The sequence below is a fragment of the Mustelus asterias genome, chromosome 4 (genome assembly GCF_964213995.1).
Source record: "Mustelus asterias chromosome 4, sMusAst1.hap1.1, whole genome shotgun sequence".
In the NCBI taxonomy this organism is placed as follows: domain Eukaryota; kingdom Metazoa; phylum Chordata; class Chondrichthyes; order Carcharhiniformes; family Triakidae; genus Mustelus; species Mustelus asterias.
In genome coordinates this window covers 53,372,682-53,389,923 of record NC_135804.1, presented here as the reverse complement: position 1 = coordinate 53,389,923, position 17,242 = coordinate 53,372,682, and the positions used below count along the sequence as shown (strand labels likewise).

Genomic DNA, 17,242 nt, shown 5'->3' with positions numbered 1-17,242 from the left:
CCCCGATGTCCCTGACAACCCCCTGCCCCCCCCCCCCCCCCCCACCCTGATGGCCAGCCCCGGTCAGCCCCTTCCCTCCCTTTGCCACTAATCCCGACTGCAGAGTGGCAGTGGGAACCCCCACCCCACCGGTCGCCCCCTTTAGGTCCCGACCCTCTGGCCCTGTCCCCACATGCCCCTCTCCTTGGCATTGCCTGATGCCCAGTGGGCAGTGCCAAGGTGTCACTGAGGCCAGTTTGCCCCTTGGGCAGTGTCAGGGCCAGGCTGGCACTGCCCGGGGATAATGCCCAGGGGGCACCTCCCTTACCACCGACCTCCTGGAGGGCCTCCATGACCTCTGTTCCCTCCTGGAGTCCTGGCTGGAGACAATACACACCTCTTTTACCTGTGCTTGGCCCTCTCTCCACTCACATTGCCTGTACCTTTAAGACTTGATTACCTGTAAAGACTCACATTCCAACCATTGTCTTGTAAATTGAGTTTGTGTCTCTCTATGCCTTGTTTGTAAACACAAGTCCTCACTCACCTGATGAAGGAGCCTGAGACTCCGAAAGCTAGTGCTGCCAAATAAACCTGTTGGACTTTAACCTGGTGTTGTGAGACTTCTTACTCTGTTCCCTCCAGCAGGGTCGGCCGCCAGTTCCCCGTTAGAGGGGAGCTGTTTTAAACCCCACTGGAGTAAACCACTCCTAGCAGGGGGGAGAGGTAGCGGGCCTGCTAATGGGATTTAAAAGGTGATTATAATATTGAAATCAGCTCTGTGCTGATTCCCAGCGCAAAGCAGTCGACGTCGGAAACCCTGTTCCCGGAGACGGGATGAGGCCATGGTGCCCAGCGGGGAGTCGATAAATGGTATCTGGGAGAATTGCACCTTGAACCTCCGACACTCTGTGAACTGCAGAGTGCCCGAGCAGGAATCACTCTGAAAAATGGTGGATGGGGCCGATTCCCACTGAAGAGGCTGGAATCAATGCACTGAGCGGGACACTGCGCATGCGCCCATCTCTGGGAGATCGGTACACACATCCTCCCAGCATTGAAATCGCTGGGCTCGCACCACTCACCACCCACGGACATTGCTGGTCTCATTGCCAGCCTCTCACCACCCCGTTCCGACAGCACAGACATCGCTGGCCTCTCATCCACCTGCAGCCGTACCACCAGCCCCCCCTGCTCCCCACCCCCTCGCCCCCCCCCCAAACCCGACATCACTGACCTCCACCAACCCCCACTGACCCAGACATCGCTGGCCTCTCATCCACCTGCAGCCGTACTACCACCACCACCCCCCCCCCCAAACCCGACATCGCTGACCTCCACTAGCCCCCACTGACCCAGACATCGCTGGTCTCCACCAGCCCTGCACTCCGGGGGCTGTAGCTCCATAACACTCAACTCCTTCCTCCTCTTCAGTGCTGCCATACCACGTCCCGACATTTATAGAGCAGTTGTAAACATTGCCAGTTTTTACAATCCTATAAAACAGTGTATACTCCACGTTGATATAAAATACCACAAAACAGTGTATACTCCACATTGATATAAAATACCACAAAACAGTGTATACTCCACATTGATATAAAATACCACAAAACAGTGTATACTCCACATTGATATAAAATACCACAAAACAGTGTATACTCCACATTGATATAAAATACCACAAAACAGTGTATACTCCACATTGATATAAAATACCACAAAACAGTGTATACTCCATATTGATATAAAATACCACAAAACAGTGTATCTCTACATTGATATAAAATACCATAAAACAGTGTATACTCCACATTGATATAAAATACCACAAAACAGTGTATACTCCACATTGATATAAAATACCACAAAACAGTGTATACTCCACATTGATATAAAATACCACAAAACAGTGTATACTCCACATTGATATAAAATACCACAAAACAGTGTATACTCTACATTGATATAAAATACCATAAAACAGTGTATACTCCATACTGATATACAATACCATTAAACAATGTATACAACACACTTATATCAAATACCATAAAACAGTGTATACAACACACTGATATAAAATACCATAAAACAGTGTATACTATTATGAGGGGCATAGACAAGGTAGATAGTCAATATCTTTTCCCAAATGTAGAGGAGTATAAAACTAGAGGGCATAGGTTTAAGGTGAGAGGGGAGAGATACAAAAGTTTCCAGAGGGGCAATTTTTTCACACAGAGGGTGGTGAGTGTCTGGAACAAGCTGCCAGAGGTAGTAGTAGAGGCGGGTACAATTTTATCTTTTAAAAAGCATTTAGATAGTTACATGGGTACAATGGGTATAGAGGGATATGGGCCAAATACGGGCAATTGGGATTAGTTTAGGGGTTTTTTAAAAAAAAAGGGCGGCATGGACAAGTTGGGCCGAAGGGCCTGTTTCCATGCTGTAAACCTCTATGACTCTAAGACTCCACTCTGATATAAAATACCATAAAACATGTATACTCCGCACTGATAGACAATACCATAAAACAGTGTATACACCACACTGATATAAAATACCATAAAACAGTGTATATTCCACACTGATGTAAAATACTGTAAGAAATGGAATGAATCTCACTGGTTTAAAATACTGTAAAATATTTTAATGAAAGAGTAAACTCTTGCCTAAATATGAATTGCTGTCCAGAGTTACAGATTTACCCACAATTAAATCAAGGCTGCAATCTACTTTTGGAACATGAATCATATAACATGTGAATTTTATCTTTATAGATTTCATCATCCTCTGAACCCCTTGATGACATTTCATCTGCATGAAGCTCCCAACCATTCATTATTCTATATATAAAAATATCTGAGCTCCTTCAATACGTTACCGCCTTTTTAAAAATTCCCAAATATCCAATGCTCTATATTGGATCCAGGGGTTACGTTGAACCAATGAAGAGTGCGATGGAACAGCAAGCAGGACTGAAGTGAGTCCTGAAGGGTTCTTGAAACTGTACTGGAATTTTAAAGTTCCCCATTTTCTTTGTGCCTGAGGTTTGCTCAAGAACGAAAAATATGAGGCTGAACAAGAAGAAAATGCTTTTATGTGCCAGCTTCCTTGGATCTGTGTATCTTCTGCTTTGCACAGTGCAAACACTGGGTGTCAACTCAATGGCAATGGGCAGGACGTCCCATATTCAGCCAGCTGTGCAGCCTTATACAAGAGCAAATGGAGTCAAGGGCAGAGGTGTCCGTCAGAGCGGATTCCAGCCACGGGGTAAATACAAATGGAAGGAGGTTTTTGTTCTGGATTCTGTGCAGATATTGGAGTCAAACCTCAATGAAAAGTCCAACAAAGCCAGGTCCGTCAGGAAGCCAAAAAGCAAAGGTGGTATGAAGTGGTTGGGAGAGGACAATGAAATAGTGGGTGCTTCACAAGACGGTTCGGATAAGGACACCACTCAGAAATCTGCCAGGAAGAATAATGCGGATTCCCCAATGAGACCAGAAGTGAAGAAGAGGAAAGAAGCAAAGAAATCAGCAAAAACCAGCTTGCAATGCCCACGATTTAGCAGGTTCCACTCGCTGGATTCACTTGGGGGGTCCCCCCCAAACAAACCCATCACTTGGTTCAGTCAGAGAGACCGGCAGCTGGTAAAGCTCCTCACTGGAGGATATGTTCAGAAGATTGACCATCTCAGCAGGGGGAAGCAGATGGCCCGTGTTGTCCTGGGCATTAACCGTACCCTTCCTGCAGAGGGCAGCAGAGACCTGTGCAGAGCAGGAGCTTGTGGAGTTGTGAAAGAGTTCGGTGAGCTGCAGGAAGTGGCTGCTTTCCACCTGGATAGAATTCTGGGCCTTCATGTCAGTCAGCCGGTGGTGGCGCGTCGATTGCAGTCCCCCCTGCTGCCCTCCACTTACAGGGACGGATTGGCAAGGCCTGCCGTGTGGTGGGATCCGCAGATCTCTCTGCCTCAAGGTGCCAGCCTGCACCTTGACACCTATCTCTTCCACCTGGCACAGTTTCCATCTGTCTTCAGGCAGTGCGGGGAAGAGAAAGGCAAAGTGTGTTTCCGGGACAACAGCCCAGAGTTGGAAAAGCTGAAATTGTTGGATTATTTCTTCCAGGTAATTTCGGGAGAGGGGTACCTTTAGATTTTCACAGGCGGAATTCTTCCAAGAAAATTCTAAGCGTCCAATTCGCAGGAACGCTGGAGTCATTCATGTTTTTTTCAGCAGGAGTTCAGAGAAGAATCTCCCACACTCTGCACGACAGAGGCCGCCAGCATGAATATCATTAAAAACAAGTGGGTGAGATCTAATTCCGCTGGAGAGGCCGAAACCAGTGCCCTGAGAGAGGCTACAGTGCATACACCGACTGTCAACGCCGAGATCAGTTTATGCGCACTGGCCCCGCACTGGTGGCCTCCCAATTGCTGGTCAACCCTGTAATCCCCCACAACGCTGGCCCTCTGCGCCCCCCCGCCCCATGGCCAGATCGCTGGCCCTCCCGGGCCAGCCCCCCACAGCAGGTTGACCACCCCTCCCCCGGCTAACCCCCTCTCCCCCACCCCCACACCTCGGCCAGCCCCAATCGCTGGCCTCTCTTCTTCCCCCACCGATCCCCTGGCAGAGTGGCAGAGGGACCGCACACCCCCACCAATCATCCCGAGGACCCGCCCCATCAGGCCCTGCTCCTAGAGCCCACCCCATATGTCCCGGCCCCTGCCGTATGCCCAATGGGCAGTCCCAAGTTGCCCCTGGGCATTGTCATTTTGCCCGTTGGGCAGTGCCGGGGGCCCAGGCTGGCACTGTCAGGGTGCCAATGTCCAAGGGGCACCCCCCGCCAACCCTCTGGGGGGCCCCGATTTCCCCCCTTCACTCCAGAGGGGTCGGGCTGCTAGTTCCTCGTTATTGGAGAGCGACCCAAAACCCCGCTGGAGTGAACCACTTTTGGGGTGATGGTGGGAGGATGCTAGTGGGCCCGGAGACTTCAGCCCCAGGCCCACTAATCACACTTAAGTTATATACAAATGACCATTTAAATAGTCTTTGTGCCTCCCTGCCGATTTCCAGCATGGATCTGACACCAGCAGAAATCCGGCGCCTGGAGGCGCTCGCAGGGCGCGAACCCCGCGAATCGGCCAACACAAAATTAGCGCAGTGGGATGGGAGAATTGGGGCCCACAGATTTGGTTTGTATCGCATCAGGAGAACTGAGTTTTAGCGGCTGCAGCTTGGGTAGGATATACTGAACTTTAGGTGGGCGCACCGCAGATTTCCCAGGGTGACATAGATGCCAGAATTTTACCACCCCACCCGCCACGGGAATCGGAGCGGTGAAGGGCAGAACGTGGAAAGTTCCGTTGACCTTGGGCAGGATTTTACGGTTTTGGGACGAGCAAGGCCGTAAAAACCCATGCAGAATCTCAGAAGGTGGCTCACCACCCCCTTCTGAATTAGGGATGGAAAATAAATACTGGCCATATTTGTCATGATTTATTTGTCAAATTTTCCTTCGAGGGTTGAATTATGAGGATAGGCTGCTTGTAATCTCTTGAGGAAGGAAGAGGTGAGGTGATCGAGGTGTTTAAAATGTTAAAAGGGTTTGATTGGGTTGAGATAGAGGGAAACTGGGACATCGGAACAGGAAATCAGGAGCCAGCGAGATGGTGTCTTAAATCTGAGCTGGAGCCCAGAGGGTCGAAATCAGGAAGCACTTTTTCGCACAAAGGGTAACAGAAATTTAGAATTCACTCACTCAAAACACAGTGGCCAGGATTCTCCCAAAATAATTCCCAGTCCCCAATTCACTTGAAAATGGGAGTAATTCCTGTCAATTTTTCCAGTGTAATTTCCAGAGTGAATCTCCGACACAATATGCATCACAGAGTGTGCTGGCGGGATTCCCTCTGAAATTCAGGGGGGGAGGCCTATTCCTGTCTGAGAGGCCGGCAGCAGAGGGCTGAGGGGGCCACTGCGCATGCGCCGATCTGTCAGTGCCACATTGCCGACCTCCAGATCGCTGGCCAGCCGCACAACATCCCATTGCTGGCCTTGCAGAGCCCTGCACCTCCTGATCACTGGCCTCCCGGAACTTGCCGGGCAACCCCATATCCCCCCCCCCCCCCCGGCCACCACAACCCCCCACCCCCACCCCCGGCCACCACAACGCCCCCCTCCCCCCCTCCCGGCCAGCCCCAATCTCCCAATACCACCCCGCAGCAGCCCCCCTCCTCCCAGTAGCCCCACTGGCCCTCCCCCAACCCAGATGGCCAGCCCCTATTGCCATCCTCCCTCCCTCTGCCACCGATCCCCAATGCAGAGTGGCAGTGAGACCCCCACTCCCACTGATCGTCCCTTCAATAGGCCCCACTCCTCAATAGGCCCCACCCCCTCTGGCCCTGCCATCTTGGCACTGCCCAATCCCAGTGGGCAGTGCCAAGATGCCCCTTGGGCAATGCCAGGTTGCCAGGCTGGCACTGCCGGCCTGACACTGCCCAAGGGGCAACCCCTCTTATTGCTGACCTCCTGGGAAGGCCTCAATGGCCCCTCTTCAGCCCAGAAGGATGGGGGGGGTGGGGCATGGGGGGGGGGCACACACTAGCAGGCCCGAAGGTTTCAGTCCCGGGCCCGCTAATGAAATGTAAATGGAGATTTCCATATTGTAATCAGCTCCGTGCTGATTTCTGGTGCAGAGCTGATTACTCTGTAAATCTTCAGCTGGGAGATGTGCAGAAGCCATGGCGCGCATGAAATGCTCATGAAATGCCCTCCGCAGGGGGAATCACCTCCTGTGGAGGTTGGACTTGCTACAATGTTCACCTAGGGCTCTCTCTATCATAGAACATAGAAAAACTACAGCACAAAACAGGCCCTTCGGCCCCACAAGTTGTGCCGAACATATCCCTACCTTTTAGGCCTACCTATAACCCTCCATCCTATTAAGTCCCATGTACTCATCCAGGAGTGTCTTAAAAGACCCTATTGAGTTTGCCTCCACCACCACTGACGGCAGCCGATTCCACTCGCCCACCACCCTGTGTGAGAAACTTCCCCCTAACATTTCCCCTGTACCTACACCCCAGCACCTAAACCTGTGTCCTCTCGTAGCAGCCATTCCCACACTGGGAAAAAGCCTCTGAGAGTCCACCCGATCTATGCCTCTCAACATCTTATATACCTCTATTAGGTCTCCTCTCATCCTACGTCTCTCCAAGGAGAAAAGACTGACCTCCCTCAGCCTATCCTCATAAGGCATGCCACTCAATCCAGGCAACATGCTTGTAAATCTCCTCTGCACCCTTTCAATCTTTTCCACATCCTTCCTGTAATGAGGCGACCAGAACTGAGCACAGTACTCCAAGTGGGGTCTGACGAGGGTCTTACATAGCTGCATCATTATCCCCGGACTCCTAAACTCAATCCCTCGATTGATAAAGGCCAGCACACCATACGCCTTCTTAACCACCTCCTCCACCTGTGGGGCCGATTTTAGAGTCCTATGGACCCAGACCCCAAGGTCCTTCTGATCCTCTACCGTGCTAAGAGTCTTTCCCTTTATATTGTACTCCTTCATCCCATTTGACCTGCCAAAATGGACCACTACGCATTTATCTGGGTTGAAGTCCATCTGCCACTTCTCCGCCCAGTCTTGCATCCTATCTATGTCCCTCTGTAACTTCTGACATCCCTCCAGACTATCCACAACCCCACCAACCTACATGTCGTCGGCAAACTTACCAACCCATCCCTCCACTTCCTCATCCAGGTCATTGATGAAAATGACAAACAGCAAGGGTCCCAGAACAGATCCCTGGGGCACACCACTGGTGACCGACCTCCATTTAGAAAAAGACCCATCTATACCCACTCTCTGCCTCCTTTGGGCAAGCCAGTTCTGGATCCACAGGGCAGCAGCCCCTTGGATCCCATGCCCTCACTTTTTCTAGAAGCCTTGCATGGGGGACTTTATCGAACGCCTTGCTAAAATCCATATAAACCACATCTACCGCTTTCCTTTCGTCAATGTGTTTAGTCACATTTTCGAAGAACTCCACCAGGCTCGTAAGGCACGATCTGCCTTTGACAAAGCCATGCTGAGTATTCTTGAGCATACTAAACCTCTCCAAATGCTCATAAATCTTGTCCCTCAGGATCTTCTCCATCAGCTTACCAACCACTGAGGTTAGACTCACCGGTCGGTAATTTCCTGGGCTATCCCTATTCCCCTTCTTGAAAATAGGAACCACATCCGCAATCCTCCAATCCTCCGGCACCTCTCCCATCTCCATCGACGACGCAAAGATCATCACCAGAGGCTGTGCAATCTCTTCCCTCACCTCCCACAGTAACCTGGGGTACATCCCATCCGGACCCGGCGACTTATCTATCTTGATGCCATTCAAAGCTTCCAGCACAACCTCTTTGTTAAAGTCCACATACTCAATCTTTTCAGTCCACCGCAAGCCCACAGTACATCCACCCAGGTCCTTCTCCTCTGTGAAAACCGAGGCAAAATGCTCATAAAGCACCTCTGCCATTTCTACTGGTTCCGTACAGACTTTCCCGAGACCCTATTCCTTCATGTCTCATCCTTTTACTCTGCACATATTTATAGAACGCCTTCGGGTTTTCCTTAATCCTACCTGCCAAGGCCTTCTCGTGACCCCTTCTGGCTCTCCTAATTTCCTTCTTTAGCCCCTTCCTACAAGCCGTATGCTCATCTAGATCCCTATCTTCGCCAAGCTCTCTGAACCTTTTGTACGCTTTCCTTTTCTTCTCGACTAGGTCCCGCACAGCTTTCGTGCACCACGGTTCCTTTAACCTACCAACTCCTCCCTGTCTGCTTGGAACGTTGTCCTGTAGAACTCTAGACAGACATTCCTTGAAAAACTGCCACCTCTCTTCAGTACATTTCCCCGAGAATACCTCCTTCCAATTTACTCCTCTAATTTGCTGCCTTAGGTCTTCATATTTCCCCTTACTCCATATAAACGCTTTCCTAGCTTGCCTGATCATTTCTTTTTCCAATGCAAGCATAAAGGAGATAGTGTTATGATCGCTATCCCCAAGATGCTCTCCCACTGAGAGATCTGACACCTGTCCAGGTTCATTGGTCAGTATCAGATCAAGTACAGCCTCTCCTCTTGTAGGCTTGTCCACATGCTGTGTCAGGAAACCCTCCTGAACACACCTAATGAACTCTTCCCCATCCAATCCCCTTACCCTAGGGATATTCCAATCTATGTTTGGGAAATTAAAGTCTCCCATCACAACAACTCTGCTATTATTGCAACTCTCCAGGATCTGTTTTCCTATCTGCTCCTCCACCTCCCAGTTACTATTGGGCAGCCTATAAAAAACTCCCAGCAAAGTGATCGACCTCTTCCCACTCCGAACTTCCACCCACAGAGACTCTGTAGACAATCCCTCCACAGCATACACCTTCTCTACAGCTGTGACACTATCCCTGATCAGCAGTGCCACTCCACCCCCTCTCTTGCCTCCCTCCCTGTCCTTCCTGAAACATCTGAATCCCGGCACCTGGAGTATCCAGTCCTGTCCCTGAGACATCCAAGTCTCTGTAATGGCCACCACATCACACTTCCAGGCATCGATCCACGCTCTGAGCTCATCCCCTTTACTATACTCCTGGTATTAAAGTAAACACATCTCAATCCTTTGGTCTGAGCTCTCTCCTTCTCTATCCCCCGTCCATCATCCCTCTTGCCATGTCTATAACCCTTCTCTGTTTGTGAGCTAACTTCCTCGCTCCCAGTCACCTCGTCTCGATCCCCTCCCCCCAACCTATCAAGTTTAAACTCTCCCCAGTAGCCTTAGCCAACCTTCCCGCCAGGATATTGGTCCCCCTGGAATTCAAGTGCCACCCGCTTTTTGTGTACAGGTCACACCTGCCCCTAAAGAGGTCCCAATGGTCCAGGAACCTGAATCCCTGCCCCCTGCACCAGTCCTTCAGCCACACATTCATCCTCCACCTCACTCCATTCCTGTCCTCACCTTCCCATGGCACAGGCAGCAATCCTGAGATTACTACCTTTGCTTTCCTCCTTCTCAGCTGTCTCCCTAATTCCCTCTACTCTCTTTTCATGACCCCTTCCCCCTTCCTTCCCACATCAGCGGTACCAATATGTACCGTTACCTCTGGCTCCTCTCCCTCCCCCCTCAGGATTTCTGGGAGTCGACCAGTGACACCCTGGATCCCGGCCCCAGGGAGGCAGACCACCATCTGAGACTCCCGCCTGCCTCCACATTTCAGACTAAGGTGGAGATTTCCTGTTCTCCCTTTTCCCAGTCCTCACCTCTCTCTCTTTCCTGCTCCCTGTGGAGACATTCCCCACCTCCGTGCTGCATCCTCAAAGAGGAGAGGGGAGACTACAGAGTGAAACCAGGGGTGTGATCTGATGCTACACTCAGTGCCTGTGCTGGCTCAGTCTGGCAGGGTTCACACCCCAGGTTCCTCGCTGTCCTCCTCACAGTTTACAATAAATCCAAGTTTTGTGTCATCTGCAAGGTTTGAAACTGTCTCCTGCACACCAAAATTTAGATGATTAATATATTGGTACAGTGGTTAGCACTGCTGCTTCACAGCGCCAGGGATCTGGGTTCGATTCCCGGCTTGGGTCACTGTCTGTGTGGAATTTGCACATTCTTCCTGTCTGTGTGGGTTTCCTCCGGGTGCTCTGGTTTCCTCTCACAGTCTGAAAGACGTGCTGGATAGATGCATTGGCCATGATAAATTCTCCCTCAGTGTGTCCGAACAGGCGCCGGAGTGTGGCAACTAGGGGATTTTCACAGTAGCTTCATTGCAGTATTAATGTAAGCCGACTTGTGAGTAATAAATAAACTTTACTTTACTTGAAAGGAAGGTTTCCAATACTGATCCCTGGCGAACATCACTACAAACCTTCCTACAACTTGAAAAATATCCTTTGACCGTTATTCGCTGCTTCCTATTAATCAATCAGTTTTGTATCCACGTTGCTACTGTCCCTATTAATCCATGGAGGGGACTTGGGGGGGGAACTTGCAGGTGGTGGTGTTCCCATGTGTCTGTCAGCCTTGTTCTCCTAGATGATAGAGATCGTGGGTTTGCTGATGAAGGAGCCTTGGTGGATTCCTGCAGTGTATCTTGTAGATGGTACACACGGCTGCCCCCATGTGTTGGTGGTGGAGGGAGTGAATGTTAGTGGATGGGGTGCCAATCAATCGGGCTGCTTTGTCTTGGATAACGTTTAGTTTCTCGAATGTTGGAGCTGCACTCATCCAGGCAAGTGGGGAGTATTCCATCACACTTCTGACTTGTACTTTGTGGATGGTGGACAGGCTTTGGGAGTCAGGAGATGAATTACTCGCCACATAATTCCCAGCGTCTGACCTGCTCTTGTAGCCACTGTATTCATACGGTTATTCCAGTTTAACTTCTGGTGAAGGGAAATCCCCAGGATGTTTATAATGGGGGATTCAGCGATGGTAATGCCATTGAATGTCAAGGGATGATAGTTGGATCCCCTCATGTTGGAGATGGTCATTGCCTGGCACTTGTAACATGAATGTTGCTTGCCACTTAACAACCCAAACCTGGATACTGTCCAGGTCTTGCTGCATTTGGACATGGACTGCTTCAGTAGTCATGAATGGTGCTGTTCATTGTGCAGTCATCAGCAAACAACCCCACTTCTGACCCTATGATGGAGGGAAGGTCATTGATGAAACACCTGAAGGTGGTTGGGCCCAGGACACTATCCTGAGGAATTCCTGAGTTATGTCCTGGAGCTGAGTTGATTATCTCCAATCACCACAACCATCCTACTTTGTGCCAAGTATGACTTTAACCAGCGGAGTGCTTTCGCCCTGATTCCCATTAACTCCAGTTTTGCTAGGGCTCCTTGATGCCACACTCGGTCGAATGTGGCCTTGATGTCAAGGGCTGTCATTCTCACCTCACCTCTGGAATATAGCTCTCTTGTCCATGTTTGGACCAAGGCTGTAATGAGATCAGGAGCTGAGCGACCTAGGCGTCACTGAGCAGGTTATTGCTTTGTAAGTGCCACTCGATGGCACTGTTGATACCGAGGATTGAGAGTAGACTGATGGGGCAGTAATCGGTCAGGCTGGATATTTCCTGCTTTTTATGGATAAGACATACCTGGAGAATTTTCCACATTGCTGGGTAATGCCAGTGTTGTAGCTGTCCTGGAACAGGCTAGGGGTGCAGTTAGTTTTGTAGCACAAGTACGATTGCCAGAATATTTTCAGTGCCCATAGCCTTGACCAATTCTTTCAAACATTTCTTAATGTCACATGGAGTGAATTGAATTGGCTGAAGACTGACATCTGTGATGCTGGGGACCTCCAAAGGAGGCCGAGATGGATCATCCACTCGGCACTTCTTGCTGAAGATTGTTGCGATTGTTGTATCTTTTGCACGGATGTGCTGGGCTCCTCCATCATTGTGGAGCCTCCTCTTCCACTGAGTTGTTTAATTGTCCACCACCATTCACGGCTGGATGTAGCAGGTCTGCAGACTGTGCATCCGATTCGTTAGTTGTGGGATTAATTAGCTCTGTTTATCTCATGCTATTTAGCAAGCAAGTAGTCCTGTTTGGTAGCTTCGCCAGGTTGACACCTCACTTTTAGGTCTGCCTGGTGCTGCTCGTGGCATGCCCTCCTGACCTCTTTGAATCGGGGTTGACCCCTGGCTGGATGATAATGGGGGATATGCCAGGCCATGAGGTTACAGACTGTGTTTGAATACAATTCTGCTGCTGCTGGTGGCCTACATCACCTCAAGGATGCCCAATTTTGAATTGCTAGATCTTCAGAATCTCTTCTCTGTAGCACAGTGGTAATGCCACACAAGATGATAGTGTGAAGATAGGACTTTAACACCACAAGGACTGTGCAGTGGTCACTCCTACCAGTGCTGTAATTGACAGATACATCTGCAGCAGGCAGATTGGTGAGGACAAAGTCAAGTAGGTTTTCCCCTCTTATTGGCTCCCTCACCACCTGCCACAGACTAGCAGCCATGTTCTTTAGGACTTGGTCAGCTTGGTCAGTAGTGCTGTTACTGAACCACTCTTGTGGTGATGGACATTGAAGTATATTTCATGTCTTACCACCCTCAGTGCTTCTTCCAAATGGTGTTCAACATGGAGGAGCACTGACTCATTAGCTGAGGGAGCTGGGGTGCAGATAGTGATGATCAGCTGGAAGTTTCTTTGCTCATGTGGTGACGGTCTGGAATGCGCTGCCTGGGAGTGTGGTAGAGGCGGGTTGCCTCACATCCTTTAAAAAGTACCTGAATGTGCACCTGGCACATAGGGGAATTTCACAGTAACTTCATTGCAGCGTGAATGTAACCTTACTTGTGACTAATAAATAAACTTAACTTTAAAAAAACATTCAGGGCTATGGGCCAAGTGCTGATAAATGGGATTAGGTGGGAGTTCAAGTGTTTCTTGTGTGTCAGTGCAGACTTGATGTGATACTCGGTGTGATACTATCTGATGGTGGTGTCTGGGGCCTCTGTAAGGTATGATTCAGCGAGTATGTCTTTGTTGCTTGACTGGTTTATGTGACAGCTCTCCCAATTTTAGCACAAGTCCCCACATGTTAGTAAGGAGGACTTTGCAGTATCAACAAGGTGCTGGCCGACGTTGCTTCCGGTGCCTAACTTGATGCCAGGCGATCAGTTCAGTTTAATCCCTTTTTGACTTCTCGATAGCGGGTTGATACAACTGCGTGGCTCGCTAGCCCATTGCAGAGGGCACTTTTTAAAAAGTCGACCATATTGTTGTCCGCTCGGAGTCCTGATTCCCATTGCTCGAGGGCATTAGAGAACCAGATGGATCTTTATGACAATCGACAATAGTTTCATGCTCACAATTACCGAGACCAGTCTTTCATTCCAGATTCATTCACTGAATTTTAAATTCCACCAGCTGCCACGGTGGGATCTGAAGACAGCGATGAAGAAAAAACACTGGTTCTCACACTCACAGCCACTGATCATAGAGTGAGAAAGTGAAGGAGCCCATTTGTCCCGTCGTGTTCACGCTGGCTCTCTGCAGTAGCCACTCATCCCACTCCCAAGCTTTTCCCTGAAAATGCAGTTCCCTTCAGATCATTGTCCAAATTTCTTTTGAAAGCCATGTTTGAACCTGTTTCTGTTACACTCTCCGGCAGTGAATTCCCCACCCAAACCACTCGCGTCAATAAAGGCAAAATACTGCAGCTGTCGGAATCGGAAACAAATATTGGCTCTGTTCTCCTTCCGCTCAGACTGTCCGACCCACTCAGATTTTCCAGCATTTTCTGCTCTTGTTCCACTCTCAGAAATCCTCATGGTCCTGTTTTGCCAAACACCTTCGAGTTTTAGCCCAACTCAGATACTGACAGTCCGTGTACTGTAGAGTGCCACGCCAGTCCGTGAAGACATTACAGTTAGAGGAAAATTTGTATGCCTTTTAAAATGGACCCTTGTAAACTGGAAGATGGCTGCCTTGCCGGTGGGGGTGGGGGGGTGGAAGGAGGGGGGAGGGGGGAGGGGGGGGGGGTGGAAGGAGGGGGGGGGGGTGTCACATGACCCCCCCCCCTCTGAAATGGCCCGAGCGAGACACTCAGTTCAAAGGGGGCAATTAGTGATGGGCAACAAATATGGACTGAAATACTGTGACTTCAGCAGCCTAGCTTTCTGGAACGTTCCACATTGAATTGAAATTTGGAGCCAAATTGGGCAGGAGTCTCCCTCGAATGGACACACCTAAGCAGCAGTCTGTGTGCAACTTCACACCTGCTATTGTCAAATCTTACTCCCAAGCACAGGGATAGTAAACTCCCGGGGACTCTCTCACTGAGCTCACAAAGGCTCAGTTTGCTACCATGAGCACTAACACAGGGATCAAAGGGACTTGCAGAGTGTCACAGCATTCCAGCAACCTGTCTGATGCATTGCCAGCATTGCTGAAGTGTTGTGTTGCCTCCCCTCCGCTCGCTGCCCCGGGAGTGGCTCCGGGGAGTATGAACCCACCATCCTCACTCAGGATGATCATATTCATCCTCTCGCCACTGCCCATCAGCCAGCTGGCACCAGGCTGGTGTTGCCCATGCAGTATTGGTACAGTTTGAAGTCAAGCCTTCCAGGAACATAGCTACAAAATGTCATCCCCTGAAACCATCTAGTGTCTCCCCACTGAATGTCAGCCACTTGTGCTTCAGGTTGCAAGGTATAGGAGCATGGAGGCAGGGAAATCCACCCGGAGAATAAAGAGGGATTAGTTGAGTTTTGTAGGGAATACAGGATGGTTTGTTAGCAGTGGTTGTTTTGAGATGTTTCATTTCTGTCAGCATTATGGCCAAAGGAACAGGATGATCAGTCACAGAGGATGGTGAAGCGGGTGAATGGGAAATTGGGGTTGTGTTCACTGTGGCAGAGTCAGATAGACAGTCACAGACAGTCCGGCTGGAGTAAGGAATGTGTTGATTGTATCCGACCTTCCTCCTCCCCCTTGTCAACTGTTCATCAGATAACTGGTGACCAAGGTGAAGGTGGGATTGTGAATAGAACACAATCAATCATGACACCCCAATGCCAAACTCTGCAGAGCCCTCCCAGAGCAGCCCAGTGAGCTCTCCCAGAGCAGCCCAGACAGTGAGCTCTCCCAGAGCAGCCCAGACAGTGAGCTCTCCCAGAGCAGCCCAGACAGTGAGCTCTCCCAGAGCAGCCCAGACAGTGAGCTCTCCCAGAGCAGCCCAGACAGTGAGCTCTCCCAGAGCAGCCCAGACAGTGAGCTCTCCCAGAGCAGCCCAGACAGTGAGCTCTCCCAGAGCAGCCCAGACAGTGAGCTCTCCCAGAGCAGCCCAGACAGTGAGCTCTCCCAGAGCAGCCCAGACAGTGAGCTCTCCCAGAGCAGCCCAGACAGTGAGCTCTCCCAGAGCAGCCCAGACAGTGAGCTCTCCCAGAGCAGCCCAGACAGTGAGCTCTCCCAGAGCAGCCCAGACAGTGAGCTCTCCCAGAGCAGCCCAGACAGTGAGCTCTCCCAGAGCAGCCCAGACAGTGAGCTCTCCCAGAGCAGCCCAGACAGTGAGCCCTCCCAGAGCAGCTCTGAAACAGTGGAGGTGTTGTTTAAACACCAGTGCTCTTTGTATGGCAGTTTGGCTGTTATTAAATACATGGTGTCTGTGAGAGTTGCACACTGGTGCCATGAACTGATGAGCAGCGGATAGCCCTGGTTGCCAGATGTATCCCTCTGTCAGTGGCTTTAATGTTGATGGTACACTGGACTGGCACACAATGCCAGCACCAATGCTGCAACCTGGTTACCGGGCATTGACCTGAATGGTGTGTGGAGGAAAGTTGCATTCCAGTTGGGTGTTGAGGGAGTGGAATTATTTTATAATTCTGGTACATTTCTGTGTGCAAAGCCACGTGTGTGCAGTTAATGTGACCGGGCACCATGGGGAAACCAGCTCTCCCGGTGATGCTGTACATTCACCCAGCCTGCTACTCTGTGTATTGAGAGAGTGAGTGGCATTCCCTTTTATTTCCGTACAGAGTGTCAGTCACCCCCCTCACACAACAGCGGACAGTGAACTGTGAGATGTTGAAAATGTTGCTTGCTCCAACCTGAAGGAGCCCGATGTGAGGACTTTCAAATCCATGCTCACTTTTCCCACAACTGGCAGTGCCATCTTTCCCCCTGCTCTGAGTTTGCAGGTCTGTCTGCAAGAGGTGGCCAGTTTCTGGGAGAACCTCATCAGTGAAATGGAGACATTGTACAGTCTTCCTGGCTTAAACTGAGGCGAGTGAATTGGTCTCTGGATAGATATAGCCACCCACTGTAAGCCTTTCTCCCCCCTCCTCTTCCTCCTCCCTCTTTAAGCAGCATGACCTGCTCTGTGCTGACTCTGCTCATTCTCAGGCTCAGGCTGCAGGCCAAGGGGAGTGGTAACTACAGCATCCATGACTGAGAGCAAGTGGTAAGCACTGCTGCGTCACAGCGCCAGGAACCTGGGTTCAATACCGGCCTCGGATGACTGTGTGGATGCCCCTTAGAATCCAAAAATCATAGAATCATAGAAATCCTACAGTGCAGAAGGAGGCCATTTGGCACATCGAGTCTGCACCGACAACAATCCCACACAGGCCCCATCCGCCGTCACCCCACATTATTTACCCTTCTAATCCCTCTAACCTATGCATCCCGGGACACTAAGGGGCAATTTAGCATGGCCAATCAACC

At 50.3% G+C, this 17,242-nt stretch overlaps 1 protein-coding gene across 1 annotated transcript in view; it reads left to right on the top strand.

Moving 5' to 3' along the window:
- LOC144492288 (Golgi-associated kinase 1A-like) overlaps positions 1-17,242 on the top strand; it is a 40,117-nt gene that overhangs the window by 2,040 nt on the left and 20,835 nt on the right. The window contains exon 2 of the mRNA XM_078210278.1: positions 2,760-4,103. Coding sequence (XP_078066404.1) covers positions 3,051-4,103 — 1,053 coding nt within the window. The 5' untranslated portion in view covers positions 2,760-3,050. The remainder of the gene's footprint in view (positions 1-2,759; positions 4,104-17,242) is intronic.